A 21,309-nucleotide genomic window follows, 5' to 3' on the forward strand; every position below is an offset into this window, starting at 1 on the left:
TGCATTCTATGGCCATTATCTGCCTCACAGAAGATACTGGTGTTCGTGGGTCAGGGCACCATTCCTCTGGCCACTGCTAGAGAAGCTGTCACATTCTATCCTTCTCAATACCCTTTCAGAGACTCCCGACTTCTATCTACATTAATTCTCTAGACACAGTGCAATGTATTAACTATAATTTTTCTTAGATATAATCTCAATTCAGTCTTGCCCCGCTAAGGTAATATGCAGATTATCCAGATTATATTTGGGTACTCACAATATGTTGGGTCCTCTCTCTGTAGGTCTGGTTTTATCTATAATGTTTTGATTATTCCTATTTTCATGTTCAAAATGTAATTTTAACCTCATGGGGCGGGGTGCTGCCTATTTTCCATTTATTAGACCCACTCTCTAAACCAGCTAAGGTTTGGCTTGGCTAATGAATGGGACATCAGAGAGCAGAGAGGAGAAAAACGAGGTTGGAATATTTGTCCCTCTTTCTGCTCTCTGTGTCAGTATGATAGCAGTTCCCTGGTGTTGCCATTTCTAAGACAGTGCACTGTCCTTTTTTGGTCTCCCTAAATCCCATCCACACCATTCTAAAGTCTCTTTGTTACAAACTCTCCTCAGTTATCCACTTTGGACATGCTGTCTCTTTCCTGTGGAGACCGTGCTATCGGCTGGTGTTGACTTTAAATCCATATATTATTACCAATGGCAGGTAAAGATAAATAAAACTGGAGCACAAGTATATAGACTACTAGTTATACAGTGATAAAGACCCAAAGAGCTAGGAATTTAATCTTTAGGGCTGCGAAAGAACAAATGTTCGGTATTACTTTCCTGGAAAATAAATAAATAAAGTACAATAGAATTTTGAATTTAAAAGGAACCTTAAAGACTGTCAAGTTTCTTAACAATGCATAAAATTGAGACAAGTAAGGTTAAGTGGCTCACCCAGGATTACAAAGTTCCTTACCTAGAGAACAGAGAGTCAGGTGGCTTTCTGGTTTCTGTTCCTCTGCTACTCTGTTGCCCCCTGGAAATACTGTTTTGGTTCCCAGAAGAAGAAAGCAACATGGTTGTCTTACAGTTTTCTTTCGTTAAACAAGAACTCCAAAAAACAGAGGGGGAAGGAGGTAGATATGGTGATTTTAAAATATGCCCATGATTTCTTTGATAATTCTCCCTTCAAGTGGTGGAGCAAGCTTCCCCTCCTCTTGAATGTAGGCTGGATTTACTGACTTGCTTCTAACAAACAGATTATGGTCCAGGAAGTAGTGCATCACTTCCCAGACTAGGTGATAACAGGAAAGGTGCCTTCCTCCTCGCTCTCTGTCTCTCTCTCGGATACTTGCTCTGGGGGAAATGAGATGCCATATTGTACGGACACTCAAGCAACCCTGCGGAGAGGGTCCAAGACCAACTGCCAATAGCCCTTTGAGTGCACCATTCTGGAACCAGATTCTCTAGCCCCAGAACAGCCTTCAGATGATTGCAGCCCTAGATAACAACTTGATTTCCACCCTCTAAGCACCCTCTGAGCTTCTCCTGAATTCCTGACCCGCAGAAATTATGAGTTAATAAGTGTTTGTTGTTTTAAACTGCTAAGTTTGAGGGTAATTTGTTACATGGCAATAGTTAATACAGTGGAGAAGAGGAAGGAAGGCAGAAATAAAGAAGAGAGAAAGAGTAATTGGAAAAAAATGCTGCTTGTAAAATCTTCTTGCACAGCACAGCCAAAAAAATGTTCAGAGAATAACTAAAAACCACAGAAGCCTGAGGAGTTAGGGAGATGCCAAATCAACATATTTGGAGCACAGAACATCATGGTTTCCATAAGGATACAAGAAAAAAATGTTTCACAATTTAAAACCTTGCAAAGTGCCACTCTGATCAGATGGATCAGATCGTGGTCTGTACAAGCCCAGCATTCTATTTATGAAGGTGGAACAAGATTTTGTGGGAGGATATGATCGTTCTTTTTTTTTTCCTTTAATTTTTTTACTGTTTGGGGGGGCAGATAATTAGGTTTATGTATGTGTTTACTTATTTATTCAGTGGAGGTGCTGGGGATTGAACCCAGGACCTTGTGCTCGCTAAGCATGCTCTCTACCACTGAGCCGTACCCTCCCCTGTTACTCTTTATGCCACTAATTTCTGAAGTCAAGAGAATATGCTCATTATTCCTAATCCCACTCATGTATGTACGTAAATATGAGTGAAACACACACCCATGCAGACACACAGATACATACACAGATATAAGTATATTTAGAGAGAGGCTTTTTTAAAAATATTGAGATCTCTATGATCTTTTTGTTTTCTTAAACCACCTCCAAGCTCCAAGAGTTGATCCTTCCATCTAAAATCCTTGTGACAGTCTTTGCAGGAAGGTCTGGGAGCCCAGGGGCTAAAGGAAGCTCTGCTATTTCAGTGTTAACATTTGGGGAGGAGACAGCTACCAGACTAGTAAGCCTCCGTCAGATAACCAAAGTTACAGTCATTACCCATCTCAACGAAAGATCTAATCTCAATGAAGAGCAGTGGTTCATCCTGTCAATTAATTCTGTGGTTTGGGCCTTTATGAAAGACACAAGTCCTTCTTGCTAAGTGGAAATGCCTCCCTGTAAACCTCTCCTTTTATAGCTTTAGGTTTTGTTTAATACAGGCTGAGGAAGTCTTCTGACCTTTCTGCTGATTCTGACATTTGAGGATGTCATTCACCGTAAGCGTGGATTATTGCTTTTCTAAGCTTTGATTCCTTTTCCATTCAACTTTCATCTTCTCAGACTCAACAGTGGACAGACATCAAAAGAGCAAAATGAGAGAAATATGAATGCCATAAAAAGTAAAGTTGAATTTTTTTGAACAGTGCCATATAAAAGACAATAATTTGCTCCCAAACAAGCAAGGAAGAATGTGGGATAAGAGAGTGGCTGTGCTTTGTGCTTGGAATCAGAAGAGTCTTTGAGTCAAATGCCTAACCTTGCACCCGTGAGACTGGTGAGAAACATCAGATCGTGAGACAGGAGAAGGCAGGCAGGCAGGCAGAGGCAGGGAGTCTGGGTGAGTGGCACCAAGGAGGCACCCGAAGGGGAATCAAGAAGAAATCAGGGACAGTCAAGAAGAAATAAGCAAGCAATTTGGAAAAGGTGCAAGAGGGTACCGACTCAAGTTAGGTTTTACTGAGGGACAGACTAATATATACAAGTCAGATGGAGGAGAAAGTGGTCCTTGGTTCGACAGATACCTGGATGAATAAGAAAGTAGTAAACAAGTAAAGAAGTACCAGTAAAAAGAGACAATGAAAACAGCAGGAGAGTTTACCTCGTGTTTTTTTTCCCCAGATGAAAGAGAAGTCTGCAATAACGTGTGAGTGACATGGAGACTCCCAGGCAGTGATTAACGGCCATGCAGTCCAGCTCTGAAAAGAGAGCCTCTTGTGATTATGTAAGTATTAGGGGTGCAAACAGGGCTCCTTCTAATGCTCTGGGATTCTACTGTTTATTTTCCTAATAGGAGACTGTATTTTCAATGGCAGAGGCAAACGTCTGAGTGTTAGAAAGCATAAAAAAGTTCAGGAGGAAAAAGAGAGTTCCTGGAACAGATGGGCTTACCACTGCATTTGCAAATAATTCCCCTACTGTTAAAATAAGCCTTTGGCAGGTAGGTTCGGTTTGATTCTGGAAAAAAGGGAAATAATAAAATCCACGACACCAGTGCTTTTGACTATTTCATTTAAGGAAGCTAACAAAAAGGATAACCATAATTGGAGATGCTCGACATTTTTGGATTCAGATTTAAATTTTGTCATAATTTCACTGCAAAGACTAGTAGTAACAGGCTCCAGAATAATACCTCAGGCCTAAAATTATGCTACGAAAAGATGATAGACTAGACTTTCCAGTATCTTAAAATTAATAACAGAATGACCAAAAAGAGCTTTGAATGGTGACTTTGTCTGAAGAGACAGTCGTCAATACAATGAGACAGAAATCCTTTAAAAATAGAGCCAGCATATGGGTTGCCTTCTAACTGTGTGAAATATATAAAAATGCTAGGAAAGTGTGATTAGAATCCCGATACATATGGATTAAGCTTGAAATAAGGCAAGAATATTCATGCAACCCTCTGCAATATACATAACAATAGAAATTCTGAAAATATACTTCATGGTAAAGTGCTAATGAAACGTTAATAAGCAAAAATTTCTGTGCATAATCAGTGAAAGTAGAGCATTATTAAAGATTGGAAATCTCTTATTTAGGGAAAAAAGCAGCTATGTAAATAAAGAGGACAGAATTAGAAATGATAGAGGCAGTCTGTTTTGTGGATCAAAGAATCAGGAGAAAATAATACAGAAAGTAGGTTCCCAAACTTGTTTTAAGAAATAACAGCTGTTGTCTCTGGATATAGGGAATATGGGGAATCCTAAGTTTTCCTTTATATTTTCTTGTTTTTCAAATGATCTCATGTTATTATTTAAACTATTATTTTGAAAAATTTTGCTGCAGATTTAAGGTCAGTACACTGCATAAGAAAAAGAACATATGTAAGTTGTAGCCTACAAAGATAGTATTATTATAAGGATGACAAGGACGGATGGATTCTGTTTTCATTTTGGTGGAAAATACGTAGCTCTAGATTCAGTGTAAGCAACTATGGAGGGACTGAGGCAGAGAAGAGGGAAAAATCCGAAAGAGTGAGAAAAGAAAGATTTTCAGTAGGATTTTAAGAGTAAGATTTTTTAAAAGGCGAAAGGAGGCAAAACAAAATTGGGAGAGAGAGTAAATAAAGAGAACGTTAAACAGAGTTGATTTCTTGTAGAGTTTGAAATTATAATGTGCGCGGACATTGCATAGGATGCGAAGTATTTGTGTTGAAACATACATAGAATCATAGGACTCTAGGCCTGAAAAGAATCTTAGAGATTATCTAGTATCTAATTCCTTCATTTTATAGGGAAAACTGAGACCGAGAAAGGCAAAGTGAGCCAAACCTGGTTTTCTGCATTCAGCGCTCCTCCTGTCTGGTTTTTTGTGGCTCGTGCCCCCCCCCCCCCAGCACTGCAGTCTTCCCCTACAACTTCCAAAGAAGAGAAGTAATCGTCACTAGGGCTGGGCTCTGACATGAGAATGCATATTTTAAAGGGATGTGTTCAACTTTTCTAAAACTGGAGAGGATTGGATAACTGACAGGGACCTGAAGGGAAAAATTAAGTTATTTGTAAATTGATTGAGTGGGGGTTGGCCTGAGGGATGTCAGTGAACTCAAACACTACTTAGGAAGCGTGAGTAAAGGAGATTAACCAACGGAGACAGATGTTGAATCAAGGGAGGATGGACAGAGTGTGACAGCTGTATATAGAACACTGATGATACTGAAAACGGTGACGTTGTAGGTGTTTAGGATCTACGTTTGTGGAAGGATGGATAGCTTCATAAATAACTTTTTTGTGGAAAGCCAAGCAGCAAAGTTTTCTGGAAGTCATGAATGGAGAACAAAGGGTGAAAAATTCTTCTGTTCAGGGAACTATGACTTAAATAAAAAGTGGGAAGCAGAAAGAGGGCAGACCAGTCAGGAGATGTGCAACACAGAACACGGAACACAAGAACACAGAAATAAGCTGGATTTTAGTGCATCCAAACCTTAGGAAGAACATTCTTTTTGAGTAGAAATAAAAACGCACAATCACCAAAAGAAAATGTATAAAGGGTAGGTGGAGACATTTAAATTTAGGTGTCTGTTATGTTAATAATGAATAAATCTGAACTATAAAAGTGAATAGAACTTCATGGAAGAAACATCAATACGTAAATAATGAAAGGAGAAAAAAATCAGCTTTGGATAAATATTACAACTATGAGTGTTTCCAGTTTTCTCTCCTTTTATATCACTGGGAAAATTGTTTTAAATTTAAAGTATGTATGAAGTTTTATGACCAAAGCATTGCCAGCTTAAAAAAATAAGACCGTCGAGTACTTTTTTCATGACTAATACTGACCTGTTCGTCCCACTTCCCACTATAATCAGAGGCTCCTGCAATTATACAGTAAAGCCAGCTGGGGGGACCTGAGAGGGCCGCTGCACGCTGTGGGGAGAAATGTTTCAAGGGAGGTAGTTTTATGGAAGATGGCTACATTTTGCCAACGCCCATCTCGAGTCCCCCCATAATAGTATCAGCTGTTCTGGTTCTGACGGCCCTGCTGCTGGGCTGCCAACATCCTCTGCCCCTATTTAACAGCAAAAGATGGCGTGCCTGTACCCAATACCAGCAGTTGACCAGGAGGGTGCAGTTCCACTCACCTCCAAATTAATTAGGTCCTCCAGCTTACGTGCTCTCGGACTCATCCTGTGTATCTCCGTAACTATGCAGTTTGTTTTCTGTTTATTTGTGTAATGTCAGTCTCCCTAACCAGGATACAAGGACAGGGTCCTTTTACCTATACCCTAACTGTCCCTTTGTGTAACCATTAACTCCTAGGACAGGGTCTTGCACAGAGTAGGAGCTTTAAATAATGCTGACTTCATGGATGAATTCTTAGAGAGCCACTATAGCTATTGAAGGAAAAGTTCCTTCATCTGTGTCAAACAGGTAACTTGCCACATTTTTTTAATCCTGGAAAATAGTTGCATTTCAAATATCTTTCAAAGCTTATTCCTATTCATTTTGCTTAGTGCAACTCTCAGCATTAATATTTTTGATTCATTGGGATGTACCCAAAAATAGGAAATCAAATGTAAATACATAAATTGGACCAGGAAGTAGTCTCCTGGACATATTATTATTATTATTGATAACAAACTCTCTTCCCAATAGCTTCTCATCCTCCCTGGATTATTTCATACCAAAAAAAGGCATGCTTCACAGAGCTCTTAGTCCTTTAACTGGCAGGTTCTATTTAAATACATAGATAAGCCTTGTCAGGCTGAGCTGCTGTTAAGAGCGAAATACTACTGTAAAGTAACATTGCACTTAAAACAATATTCTTGGTAGCTTTCCATGTCCCTTCAATCCTTCCTCATTTGGGGGAAACCTTGTGAATTTAGGGCCTGCCTTAAAAGAAATTTTATAAAAAATCAAGAACTAAGCAACAGCTAGAGATGCCATTATAATATTAACATTGCCATACGTGCAAGCACACACAAGCGGTAAATACATTTGACTTCCTAATTATTGTATGATCTTGCTTTGATGTAGTCTGTGAGAAATCATGGGGAATATTATATGCTCAGATCTTTGCTCGATCCTTACATTTTGTAGCGCTTATGTGATTTTTAGCTTGTGTCCAGCCTTTTAAGACAACAGGCTTATTCTGTTAGGATCTGGAGAGTAACACATTTCCTGAGAAAACGAAATCTCTTCCTGAGAAAACAAGGTCTTGAAGTACCAAAGAGTGCCTGGAAGAAATGATTTAACAAGGTTTAGCCTTAGGTGCCCTCACTGAGTTATGATGATTCGTTTCAAATGTTATCTTTATTTTCCCAGTAGCAGGACAGTGTCTTAGAAAAAGATAAGGTCACTAAGATGCTCTACAAATACATCTTTCCAATTGATACAGTTTATATCAGTTGTTAGATAGAAACTTGCTAATTCTGTTTCTGCTACTAAATAGTTGGGAAACCTTGGGAATGTCATTTTTAATCTCCATCTGGCCTCCTTTGCCTCATTTACAAAGTAAAGGAGTTACACAAGATCAATGGTTTGAAATATTTGGCAACAAAACCCTTTCTTCAAATAAAATCTTTGTTGAAGCCTGAGGTTAGGAATAGAATATGGCTCCAATAAACGTAAGTTGGAAATCACTGATTTAAATACTATTTTATGTCTGTTTGACTGTGAAATGTTGTAATTCCCCTTGATGGATTCATGGTTCATATTAACAAGTACTCACTGGATGCCTGCAGGTGTGAGGCCTCACAAGGATTCTGCTGTAGCTTATGCAAGCCAGGCCATGACCTGCTTCTTAGAGCAGATTATTTTCCAGAGGGAGACCACAGAATTCCACAAATAAGATTAAAAGTTACAACGCCAGTACAAAAGGACGCACGAAATAGGGAGTGATTACTTCTGGCCAGGGGATCAAAGAAGTCTTCACAAGGGGTGGTATTTGACCAAGAGGTAGGATTTTTGACTGGGGAGGATGTGTGAAGGTTTCCAGGTGGGGCAAACATACTAAGTGAAGGTGTGGCGGCAGGAAACTGAAAGGCACTTTAGGAGAAGAGCGAATGCTGTATAAACGGCATGATGGGGACTTTGAGCTATAGCTGGGAAATTAGGTTGGGATCAGATTATCAAAGTCCTTGAATTTCATGATAATGAAGTTAGCTTTTATTCTCCAGAAAACAAAAGCCATTGGAAATTTTTTTGTTTTTTGTTTTTAGTAGAAGGTGACATAAACAGAAAGGTAGCTAGAAAAGAGTTTTCAAAATAACATGTAACAAGCAATGGGAGAGACTGGAGACAGGAGGGTTAATTAGAAGACAACTGTCCAGCAAGAAGTGACAGAGACACAGCCTGGTACAGTGCTGTGGTCTGAAATGTGTTACCCAAAATACACATGTTGAAACCCTAACCCTCAGTGTGACTGTATTTGGAGACAGGGCTTTTTGGAGGTTATTAAGGTTAAATGAGGTCATGAGAGTGGGGTCCCAATCCAAAAGGACTGGTGGTCTATAAGAAGAGGAAGAGAAGAGATCATTCTCTTTCTCCAAGCACATTGACTGAGGAAAGGCCAGGAGAGGACTCAGCGAGAAGGAGGTTGTCTACAAACCAAGAAGAGAGCCTTCACCAGAACCTGATCCTGCTGGCACCCTGATCTCAGACTTCCAGCCTCCAGAACTGTGAGAAAACAAACTTCTGTTGTTTAAGCACCCCGTCTGTGGCATTTTGTCATGGCAGCCTGTGCATACTAAGACGGTGACATTAGGAATGGCGCAGAGAGGACAAATGTCAGCAAGACACCATGGAAACAGAATCAACAGGATTTAACAACTAATCCACCTTTTGATGTGGGAGGCAAAGGTCAACGGTGACTCTAAACCAGTGACTAGGAGGTGTTGTGATGCCATTTACAGATACAGAGAACAGAGGGGGAAGAACATTTCTGAGGGGGCATAGCTTAATTTTTGTTTCTGACAAGTTTGGTGATCGAATTAGAGGTGTTGGCTACATAGTCATGCAGAGTTTTCCAGCAGGTAAATGAAACTGTGGGTTGGGTGGTTAAGAGAGATGTCTGAACTAAAAATCAAAGTCATTTTGGAGTCATCTGCAGAGGGATAACATCAAGGACCACTCATGGATGAACAACAACATTCAGCCACAAAAAGATCTGAGTGACCCTGAGTCAATCAAAAATGACATCTATCTCTGTGGAGAAAAGGGAACCCTCCTACACCATTGGTGGGAATGTAGTTTGGTGCAGCCATTATGGAAAACAGTATGCCGATTCCTCAAAAAACTAAAAATAGAATTAACGTATCATCCAGCAATCCTACTACTGGGCATATGCCTGGAGGGAACTCTAATTCGAAAAGACACATGTACCTCAATGTTCATAGCAGCACTATTTATAATAGCCAAGACATGGAAACAACCTAAATGTCCACTGACAGATGACTAGATAAAGAAGCTGTGGTATATGTATACAATGGGATACTAGTTAGCCATAAAAAAAAAAAAAGAATAAAATAATGCCATTTGCAGCAACATGGATGGACCTAGATAGAGGTCATCATTCTAAGTGAAGTAAGCCAGAAAGAGAAAGAAAAATACCATATGGTATCACTTATATGTGGAATCTAAAAAAAAAAAAAAAAAAAAGGACACAAATGAATTTATTTATGAAACAGACTCACAGACATAGAAAACAAACATGGTTATTGGGGGAAGAGGGTAGGAAAGGATAAACTGGGAGTAAGAGATGTGCAGATACTAACTACTATATATAAAACAGACAAACAACAAGTTTCTACTGTATAGCACAGGGAACTATATTCAATATTCTGTAGTAACTTATAATGGAAAAGAATATGAAAAGGAATATATGTACATACATACATGTATGACTGAAACATGCTGTGTACCAGAAATTGACACAACATTGTAAACTGACTATATTTCAATTAAAAAAGAAAAAAAAGATACCTATCTCCATGTTTGCCTTGTAGGCCTGGCTTACATGTGTTTTTATAAATTCTAGAGCTTGGGCAGTAAAGGAGAGTTGGAAAATACAGAAGATCTGCCTTTAAAATAGTAAATAAAATGTAGTTTAAACACCTCCAAGTATCCCCTTCTGCTTTGATACATGTGTGATTTGTTTCTGTTGTCAAGAAAAAGACCAGCCAGAATTTACTTGGCCATACAGTTCAACAAATAAAGGATACTATGACCCTGAAGCAGGGTAAAGTGTAAACTCTGCTTCAAATAGAGCAACATTAGCTAGAAGAGGACTGAAAGCAAAAATGGAACATCAATCCCAGAGGGATGCTGATCAGCAAGAGAATTCTACACCTGGGAAGCTTGGTGCCTGAATTTCGCAAGTGACAATGGAGTAACTAGATTGGAGAGAGAAAACGAAGAGCAAAGAAGGGAAATAACTGAAGTAGAACAAGGTATTATAAAACAAACGGAAGTTTCATAAGCATTCAACTAAGTGGAACAATAAATAGGATAGAGAATAAATACTTTGAAGGTCTTTCCTTGTAAAAAGTAGCTACCTGTCTCAAGAGTAGCAGATTTCTAAAATTCATGGAATTTGATACAGGCTTGGGATTTCCTACAAGCTATTTAGCCCACTAAGTAAGGACTGGAAAATCACAGCCATGTGGTCCCCTGAACCAGGAGGGGGGAAAATGTATGAAATGTGGGGATTCCTATCACTTGGAACTTGGTGTCAAAATTCACACTCTTTAGTTTAAAAAAGTAATATGTGTCTATCATTCCCAGCTCCCAGAAGCAACCACTTCTAGTTAAGCTATTTCTTTTGCTACTTAATGATATGTTTTTAAGTAATATATGTTACTATTTCTTAATTCTCCAGTGAGACATTTCTGTTGACTTCCTGTTGTGGAGCGTCAGGATCCAGTGTTCTTACTCACTGTGCCCACAACACAGACACACTCTTCCCTTGTCTCTTTTTCTGTCCACTCGATGTACAGATTCAACACCACACTTCTGTGTTGAATCAGTACTCATTGTTTTCACTGTTACGACTACAAAAATATCGCTCACGGCTAAGCCACAGAGTCTTTGATTTTATTTCCTTTCTTGTTCAACCTTCTGTTTTCCCAGGAGTGGGTTTTGCTGTTTTATTCAATTGTCTAGTCTTCTCTTAAACTACCATTCATCCATTTCCTGAACTCTCTGCCAGAGGTGTAGTTTTCTCAATGTAATCAGACACATCAGATAATTTGTCAGTGTCTTTCTTTCTCCTTGGGGACTTCTTCCTTCTGTACGTCTCTGATTTCCGGCTTCAACTGGGCCTGGATGATCTCGAGACCTGCCCAACAACGGCCATCTCCAGCCCTGCTTCACCGTCATCCTAAGAATTCCCTTAGCCTTTCTTCTGCATGATCTCCCTCCCCCAGACCACTTCTTCCTTTCTCTTCCATTTCCTTCCTTCTTTTTACTCAGTAAATGTTGCTGCCCGCTATGTTGGAGGCATAGTTCTAGGTGCTGTGGATAGAGCAGAACTAGTAATAGTGAGTTCAGGGTTGGACGTGGGGGGTTTGAGGTGCTATTAGATATCTCAAGGCAGTGGATATAGAAGCGGTGGGTTCAGAGAGAGGTTAGGGCTGGAGGTAGAAATCTGAAAAGCATTCACATATAAATGGTAAGGAAAGCCACTGGACTTGATCACCGGGGAAGTGAGTAAGAAGATATCCAGGGTGCTTCAGCATTTAGTGGTCAGGGAGATAAGACACATCCACGAAAATGAGACCAAAAAGACGGAGCCAAGGAGGAAGAAGGAGAACTGAGAAGAAGGGGTGTCCTGAAAATTAAGTGAAGACAGCATGTCACACACGCATCCTCATCCTGGCTGCTTACTTCACCGAGCCAGCAAGGAGACTCTCCCGAGGGAGGCCCCAGTCCCTCCTTAAGGCTTTTTAGTTGATTAAGCAGGGTGCCGGATAAACTCCTTTGATTAACTCAACTGCTTTAGGATTTTAGTCCATCTGCAAAATCCCTTCACCTTTGCCACATTCTGTTGGCTTGAAGGAAATAACAGGTATAACTCACACTCAGGGGAGGGGATTCTAAAGGACCTGAATGCCAGAGGGTAAGAGGCAGAGGTCTCCTAGAATCTGTTTGCTACCAAGTGGTTCAGTTGAAATGGGAACAGTGATAACATAGGAGAGAGGGGACAACCGCAGGAGCAATTTCCTTGAGTCGGTCAAAGGGAACAGGATGGAGCACAGGTAGAGCATGGATGTTCAAGTTGACAGGCAGAAGGTAGAGAATGTTGAGTACTGGTGCAGGGAGGCTGGTTCATGTGGCAGTGGGAGCATATATCCGCTCCCTCTGCTTATTGTATTCTATGTATTCCTATTTCTCAGTTTCTTTCTTTGATAAAACTTATTCAAATTCTTGAGAAAGGGTAATGGCAGTTTGTATTACCTAAGACTACATGTCTGAGAATATTTTATTCTCCCTTTATTTTGCTGGATACAAAATTCTGGGTTGGAAATAATTTTCCCTCATCATTTTGAAGATGTCAAGCCATTGTTTTCTAGCTTCCAGCGCTGCTGCTAAGTAATCTGATGGTTTTCTTTGCTTTTATACTCTTCTGTTTATATGAGTGTTCTGAAACTTCAGTATTATAGGCTTGGTGAGGCTGTTGTCATGTATTGTCCCAGGGGCCTGTCCATTGGTCCTCTCAAGTCTAAAATTCATATCCTTCATCTCTTGAAAAAATTCCTGTACAATTTCTTTAACAATTTTATCCATTTCTCATTGTTTTCTTTCTTGAATTCCAAATATTTGGATATTGAGCTTCCTGGATCAATCCTCTTTCTTATTTTTTCTCTGCCATTTTCTAGATTTTTTCCCCTTTTGTTCTATTTTCTGATAATGTCCTCAACTTTATCTTGAACACTTTTATAGATTATATTTTTACTATCATTGTCTTAATTTCTAACAGTTCTTTGTTACTCTTTTCAAATACAGAATAATGGCTAAAGAGCCAGACTGCCTGGGGTCCCATCCCAGTACCATTTGTGAGCTGTGTGATCTTGGGCAAGTTTCTTAACCTCTCTGTGCCTTGGTTTTTTCATCTGTAGTGTAATAGTACTTACACCTCATAGGGTCCTTCTGAATATTAAATGAGTTAACAGATACAGTGCTTAGAACAGTATCTGATAAATAAATGTTAATTATTTTTTATTATTGTATGTCAGAAGATATTAAAGTGCTTTTAAATTTTTCTTCTATTCACTTCAGTCTTCACTTCTCTGAGTTTATTTTTTTAGTTCATTTATTTTGGTCCCAGTTTCTCATACTAAAAGTCTCCCCTGAAAATCCAGTAATTCCTACCCAAATTCAGGTTTGTGAGGCATGTAGGAGTGGGGGTGGCTTTTGACTGGTGAACTTCAAAAATGGGGTAAAAAGACAGCTGAGTTTTCCACTGAGGGAACGTCAAATGTCAGCCTCTGTAGGTCTTGCCACTTGGGCCCCTAAAAAGGGACCTTCTGATTTCCTGCCTGGGAGGGTGTAAATCTGGTGCTTAGAATTTGGAGAGTCCAGTAGGGGAAGGAGGCCACTGAGAAGTAGTTCACCAAATCAGAATCAATCCCCTTTTCAGCACGGGCCCTTATCCCCACAATCAACTCTGCCGACCTCAGTAGAAAGTCAGCTCCTCCATCTCCTGCTGAGAGTGAAGGAGAGCAGTTGCTCACCTGTGTCGGATGGAGGAGGGGCCAGAGGGTGGACAGTGTTGTCAATGCCCATTACAAACATTCCACTAATCCTCGCTCCTTCTCCCTTCCAGAGGCACCCAGGGCCTTCAGATTTTGTGCTTCTGATTCCTGTGATACAGTAGTGATCGCGCCTCTTGCTGGCTTCCTCCTACTCACCCCTCACCCAAGCTGACGTTCCAGCTTTCTCTGGTTTGCTTAGCTCCAAAATTCTAGTAGACAACTCTCATCTGTTCTTGTCTCTTCTCTAGTTTTTTTTCTTTTAATTTAAAAAAATTGGTAAAATACACATAATGAAGTTTACCATCTTAACCATTTTTAAGTCTGTTGTTCAGAAGTGTTAAGTATATTCGTATTGTTGTGCAACCAACCCCAGAATTTTTTCATCTTGCAAAACTGAAACCCTTTTACCAATTAAACAACAACTTCTCATTTGCCCCTCCCCTTGGCTCCTGGCAACCACCATTCTACTTTCTGTTTCTATGAATTCTGACTACTCTAGACACCTCGTGTAAGTGGAATCACAGTGTCTGTCTTCCGTGACTGGCTGATTTCACTGAGCATGAAGTCCTCAGGTTCATCCAGGTTCCAGCATGTGTCAGAATTTCCCTCTTTTTAAAAGCTGAATAATTCAACATTTTTAATTATTATTTTAAATTTTTATGATGGTTCTCATGTTCTTTTGTCCTTATGCGTTTATAGATTTGTTTAATTTCCCCCATTCTTTTAGCAATTATTTTAGTGGAGTTTCAAGAAATAAACTTGTGAGTTCAATGTAGTCCTTAATAGGAAACTCACGTTCTGTTTATGAAATGTAGCATTTAAGGACACATTCTCTGTTGCTTTTGAGAATCTCTTTAAATTTGCAAGATCCCTTAAAGGAGAACAGAATAATGAAGCTGCTTATAGTCCTCATTTAGCCAAAGAAAAACTTAGGCTTTGATGTTAAACAAAAAAGTTACTTCTAATAGTTATTTCCTCAGTATGCATAGACTATGCATATAAACTCTTCCCTGGGGAATCTAGTGTAGGTGATCTCTAAGTGTGGTCCCTAGACCTGCAGCATAAGCATCACTTGAGAGTTTGAGAGAAATGCAAATTTTCAGGCCACCTCAGACTAGATTCTGAAAATCTGGAGGTGGGGCCAGCAACTGTATTTAGCAAGTCCTGCAAGTGCTTCTGGTGCTCCCTAAAGTTTGAGAACCATTGGTCTTCTAGAGGAAGCCCTTAGAAAAGCGGCATCTAGAGATTAAACATTTTATTTAGTCTCAGTCCTAATGTTTACAAGATTTTCAGGCTACGAGGTGACTATCTTCCCACAGATAAGTGTGAGGTGCCTGTATCCCCGACGGCACCCATGTTTAGGACTTTCCTCTCTGCTGAAGAGACAGGCCCTGTCTTCTTTTTACACCACCTTCCCACTTTTGAATCCCGTATCCCACTGGCCACACTGACTGAACCAGGAGACAATCTCTCGTTCGAGGCCAGCCAGTCCACCATCCAGATGGTCAAGACCAATGAACTGGATTCTCTCTGAGAATACAAACTAGAGACTCCAAACCCTGCAGTCAGTGCTGAACTGTTAAAGGTATATGAGGCTGAGAGTGATGGCCACAGCGAACTCTCTGCAAGCACATACTGTGTCCTCTCAGTTTGCCAATTTTTTTCCCCCCTTGATTGGATATATATTTCTTGCACCAAAGAGGCTTGATCGTTGCTGTATTACATAATCAATAGTTAACAGATTAACTATGGATAAGAAGTGCTGTAGGATCGATTGGTCCTAGTGATTATTATCTGTTGTAAAGCTGCCCAAACTATGGGCTCATCCTTGCTGCTGTCCTGTCTGAGCAGCTGCATATAAACACTCTGATGTCTCTGTCCAATATCTGTTTAATTTCCCATGTGTGAAAACAAATTTGGTAGCACTCCTCTTTCATTCCAATGCTGCACTCTTGGAGTTCTTTTGCAATTGCTTCTGATTCTCAGAGAAACTAGTGCAAATTGCTTTGTAAATCAGCAACCGAAGAGTCAATATCAGTGATGTTCTTTGGAAGAATTTGAAGATATAGTCTCCATAAGTCATTGTCACTGTACTCCAAGGTTCAAAAGGAAACATTCTGAAAATGAAAGCAAGGGAAATCATACAATAATACCACAACAGTTATGGGGGAGTGAATAAAAGCCAGACTATGATTTGAGAATTTGTTCTGAGAACAATATTAACACAGGAATATCAGAATCAGGCTTTACTTTTTCAGGTCATGGTTATTGATTTAAGAACTGACGCAAATAAAAACTGTTATCAGAGAGCTGTTTGCAAAGATGTTTAAAATCTAAAAGGTCTTCTTTTAATGTGATACTACTGTGGAATATCCCAGGATGGGAAGGACCATATAGGTCATCTAATCCAATTATGCCTTTTCATGCTTGACTCACCTCTATACCCCTAAAGAAATGACAGCCACATGACCCTGACATTGTGGGTGATGACAGAGCCATCGTACGGTAAACCTACAGAAAGGAAGCATGGCATTTTGAAACACAAAAATGTAGCCTGCTCCTATGAAATATAGCTCTCGTTAATGTTTGGGAAAGTAGTGCTTTTTTTCTTCTGTCACTCTTGGGGGAAATGGTGTTAAACATCGTGGCAGACGCTGATTATTGTGCCCAGAATTGGTTTTCCTTAATCTCCAAATGTTTGCTTGGCACACGACTGCTCTAAATAAAGCTTACATTTCCAAGCTTTCTGTAGAGCCAGGCATTTTAGTTATTGTTGCTGTGTAACAAATTACCTGAAAACCTAGAGGCTTACAACAACCTCTTTATTGTGCACAAAGATTTTGGATGGGGCCTCACAGGGCTAGTCGCTTCTGTCATGCTGGCGTGACTTCTTTCAAAGCAGTCTCATGAGCCCACTCAGATGCAAGATGAGGGGAATTAAGGCTTCAACTCTTGGCGGGAGGAGGGGAGGTGGCAAGGTCAGACTGTTGAAAGCACATGGGACAGGAGAGAGTTTTGCAGCTACCTTTGGAAAATGTCACATCATAGGTGTGGCCACTGACTAAGTTCTGGCCAAGAGGATACAAGAGGAATTGGTGTGTGTAATTTCCTGGAAGTGTCCTTAGAGGAGGGATGTGTGTGTGGTGGTGGTGGAGGTCCCCTTCTCTTTTGCACTTTCCTCTTGGGTAAAATATGGATGAGTAGACTGGACGAAGAGCAGCAATTTGGACAACAAACTGAGGATTACAGAGCAAGGAGCTAGAAGGAGGCTGGGTGCCTGATGCTCATGGAAACACCATACCAGCCCTGAACTGCTTGTTTACATTACAGAGAAATAAACTTCGATCTGGTTTAAGCTACCACATTTTGCATTTTCTTGTTAATCTTAATAAAAACATCATCATAAATGAAGACAGATAATGCATACTTGTCTTAAATTACTGCATCATTAGATAATAATGCTTATATAGTCTCCATAATGCTTATGTGGTTTATATAATAGTTAAAACTTGACTAATATTGTGGGCCGTGCAGCGAGGATCATGATATTTTATAAAAGCTCATTTCTTAAAATGGTTGACACTTACCGTTAGAAGTACCTTACTGTATTTACAAACAACATTTTATTTTGAGGTTAAGAAATGGACATAGAGAAAACATTCAGTCATGGAGTGAGTACAAGTTGTATTATAAACAGGGTTAATATCAAAATGTATTTTTATAAAAGAGACTAGTTTGTTACATCTTGATTTCTAGTCTTTTGAATTTTCAGAGCCATGTATTTACTCTTTTTTGTGGGTAGAAAGATAAATCAGAATAACTAAGTGATCTTGCTCTTGAAATATTTTATTTACAATGATATGATAGTCATTGTAAAAAATGAAGTAGGTGCTTTAAAATAGCATTTAATTGGCAAAAGACAATTTTTTAATTCAAACCTTAAACATTTGCAGAATAGGCCTCCTTTCAAAGTCAAGGACTTCTTTAAAAGGACACATCTCGAAATCTATTTCTCTTTATATTGAAGTACGAATTCCTATTTTTGGAGATATAATCAAAACCACTCAAAGCGTAAGAGAAAGTTTTAAAATAATAAGTTTAATCAGGCAAAGTTTTTTATTTTATATTTTTTTGCTTGAAGGCCACTCGTCCTGACAATGACATTTTATTCAAATTGCTGCACTATCCTGTTTGAAGGGCACACACTAACTTTCATAAGGGCCTCACAATCAATGGTGCACCTGTCTTAACACGTAGTAATTACACAGCGTGGACACTGGGATAGCATCAGTAAAGCAAACAATGGAACAGGATGGATGGAGAAAAGGCTGGATAAAATGTGGCGAAAGAAAAAGTAAGGTGTCACAAAGATGGGGCATGACTTCTTTGTCCAAAAGAGAACCAGTATCACTGTATGACTTGAAACAAAAGACAAGACATCGTCCACACTTATCAGTACAACTATATATATTCTTGGAGGAAAATAAGATGACGCTACCGAGGTGGAGGCTGAAGTTTCAGGGCTAATCGAGTGGCACCCCCTCTGCGTGGGCTCCCTGCGGTGAATGAAGCGTGGGAATTCGGCCCAGCGGCCCGCCCGCTCCGGGACATGCGGACAGGTGGACAGCGAGGCGTGCCTGGGCCAGGGGGTGACCCGAGTAGTGCCAAGTGGGGTGCCCCGCCCCGGCCGCGCCCCGCAGCCACGCGTCCCGCCAGCCCGCAGGCGCCCACCAGCGTCTTCAGCCCGGCAGCTGTCCAAGCGGCGGGTGCGCGGCGCCCGCCGGCAACGGTTGCCATGGTTTCCGCGGATCACGTGGGGCGCTCCGGAGCCCCCTCCCGCGCGCCGCGGCGGGGCGGGGGCGGGGCGGTCCTGGTGGGGGGAGAGGAGCAGCCGCGGCGGGAGCGGGAGGAGCCGGAGATGCTGCCAGCCCTCCCGAGGCCGCGCTCGCTCAGCCGCCGCCGCCGCACGGAGCAGCCGCGCGCCGGGAGCCGCGGGCCGGGCCAGCCGGGCCGCCGGGGCCCAGTGCGCCGCGCTCGCCGCCGGTAGCGCCGCCAGCGCCGTCCGCTCTCCCTCGGCGGCCGCGGGGCCCGAGGCTGTTCCGTGGAGGGGGCGAGGGCGGCGCCCAGGCGCCCGCCGCCGGGAAGGCAGGATGAGCATCGAGATCCCCGCGGGACTGACGGAGCTGCTGCAGGGCTTCACGGTGGAGGTGCTGAGGCACCAGCCCGCGGACCTGCTGGAGTTCGCCCTGCAGCACTTCACGCGCCTGCAGGAGGAGAACGAGCGCAGAGGCGCCGCGCGCTTCGGCCATGAGGGCAGGACCTGGGGGGAAGCGGGCGCCGCCGGCGGGGGCGGCACCCCCAGCAAGGGGGTTAACTTCGCCGAGGAGCCCGTGCACGCCGAATCGGAGAACGGGGAGGAGGAGGAAGAGGAGGCCGCGGACCCCGGGGCATTCAACGGTGAGGACCCGACCCCCCGCGCGCCCTCGCCGCTACTCTTTCATCCCGCTTCTCTGCTCACCCGCCTCTCTCCACGTTCCCCACCTTCCCACTTCGCCCACCCCCTCAGCATCCATTTCTGTCTCCCACTCGCCCACCTTCCTACTCCGCGCTCTCGTCGTGCCCTCCCCCTCGTTCCCTCCTGTGGAGGTGGGGAGCCGAAAGATTATGGTTCTCTGCCCACCCGCCCCTCTCGCCCTGAGCTCGGAGGCAGAGGCCAGCCAGTTTGGGGTGGGCATCTGTGAAGCAACTTTCACTGGGGTTGGAGAAATTTCCCTTGACGGGTATCATTGTACAGAGAGGAAGCTGGCCCACTTGGCATCCTCTTTCAGCCCTTCTGTTTATTAATGGAGTGTCCAAAGCGAAAAAACGAGGGGTGTTCAATCGGATTGGCCTTACTGTTGTTAGGACGGCAAATTCACTGAAAGGAGCGTGAAATTGGACTCATGGGGCAGAGCAAGATTGATGGTGATGGCTTTGGCGTTCTTGGAGACAGGGTAATCTATTATTTTCCAATTTACCAATAATACCTCGTTGTATTATTTTTGGACCCACAACAAAGGATCCTGTTTCGCCTGCAACCCATGGGGTCTTTGGAATGAGGCAACGGGCTAATGGTTTGCTTTTAATTTAAAATAAATATTGAATGATTTGGTGCCTTAAAAAAAAGTGTGTGAAAAACACTGTAGGAAGTTCTGAAAGCTTGTTGGTTGTCTTTAGAATGAAAAGCCAGTGAGTAATTGTAAGGATTGTGCCAGACATTGAAGCTAGAAAGAATGAATGGGAAAGAAAAAGGGATTTTCTCCAATAGCTGCTCCTGGCAGGTCCCACCCCTTCTGTTTACAACCCTCTTTCCCTGACACACACAAACACACACATTTAAAGCCTCCTGTATTTACACAACATGCCTAAATCCCATCTTTATGGCATCCCAAGCTAAAATATCTGGGTGTGCAAACGTGCAAGTGCTTTCTCTTTGTGGTGTAAAGCAAACATGCATTCGGCGTTGCACCAGCTTTTATTTATTTTTACTACTTGTGGTTTGTGTGTCTGCGGTGCATCTCAGATAATGAAAACATTCTTAAGTGTCATTTCCTTGTATAAGTTCCTAGGAAGGTGTTTCTTTTCTTTGCAGAATTGTTGAAATGTGTTATAAAATTAATGTATTTTTCGCTTGTCAAAAACAATTATAAAAAGCCCTGGAAATGTGTGCTCTCTGGAGATAAAAGGGAAGATTGTTACTTAAAATTTTTTAATTTTGGACTTCATAGTGTTTCTGTGGGTAGGGTGATCCTGGACTTAATTGTTCGTTTTGGACAAGAATTTAATTAAGTGCTTTTCTTACGACAAATGAGAAAAAGATAAAAGACTACATATTTTAAACAGATGGGCAGGAGAAGCCAATAATGAATGACATAGAAAGGGCAGAGACATCTAATACTTCTTTTATGCTCCGAGACACACATACACACACAAGTACATTAACATACATAGGAACACACACAAAGGAAAAAAAGGACTAGTTTTCCACCTTGGGGGAAACTAAGAACTAACGGACTTGGTAAAGAACCTGTATTCATTCAATACAGTATATTGTTAGTATAACGAAAATATTTTGTCTGTATAATGCTTTTGAAGTACTTTGCATTGATGATTCAGTTTTTTTCCTTTGAACATGTGTATTGTACATAGAACAGATATGATTTCCCTTTTGCAGTGAAGAAATAAATCATTAACTTCCAAACGGCAGGGAACATTTTATTTGGTTTTATATTCTCCGAAGCACCTTTGTTGTAAAAATTACTCAGCATGAGTTTTAGTAAATACTTGTTAACCAGTTTCTCTATGTATTCCCCAGCCCTACCCTCATAGACTTTTTTGACTGCAACCAAATGCAATTTGATCATTATC

General features: G+C 41.4%; 1 protein-coding gene across 5 annotated transcripts in view; it reads left to right on the forward strand.

Moving 5' to 3' along the window:
- The first annotated feature begins 18,816 nt into the window (after positions 1-18,816).
- The window catches only part of PRKAR2B (protein kinase cAMP-dependent type II regulatory subunit beta), a 90,790-nt gene continuing 88,297 nt past the window's right edge, over positions 18,817-21,309 (forward strand). For 3 of the 5 annotated variants that reach the window (XR_010381740.1, XR_010381741.1, XM_064487692.1), the window contains exon 1: positions 18,931-19,359. Coding sequence is in view for 3 of the 5 variants with exons in the window: in XM_064487692.1 (XP_064343762.1) it covers positions 19,053-19,359 (307 nt within the window). In the remaining 2 variants the exon portion in view is untranslated. Of the gene's footprint in view, positions 19,360-21,309 lie in introns of all 5 variants that reach the window. The other 2 variants (XM_010984837.3, XM_064487693.1) reach the window with 2 other exon arrangements.

The sequence above is a fragment of the Camelus dromedarius genome, chromosome 7, assembly GCF_036321535.1.
Source record: "Camelus dromedarius isolate mCamDro1 chromosome 7, mCamDro1.pat, whole genome shotgun sequence".
NCBI lineage: Eukaryota > Metazoa > Chordata > Mammalia > Artiodactyla > Camelidae > Camelus > Camelus dromedarius.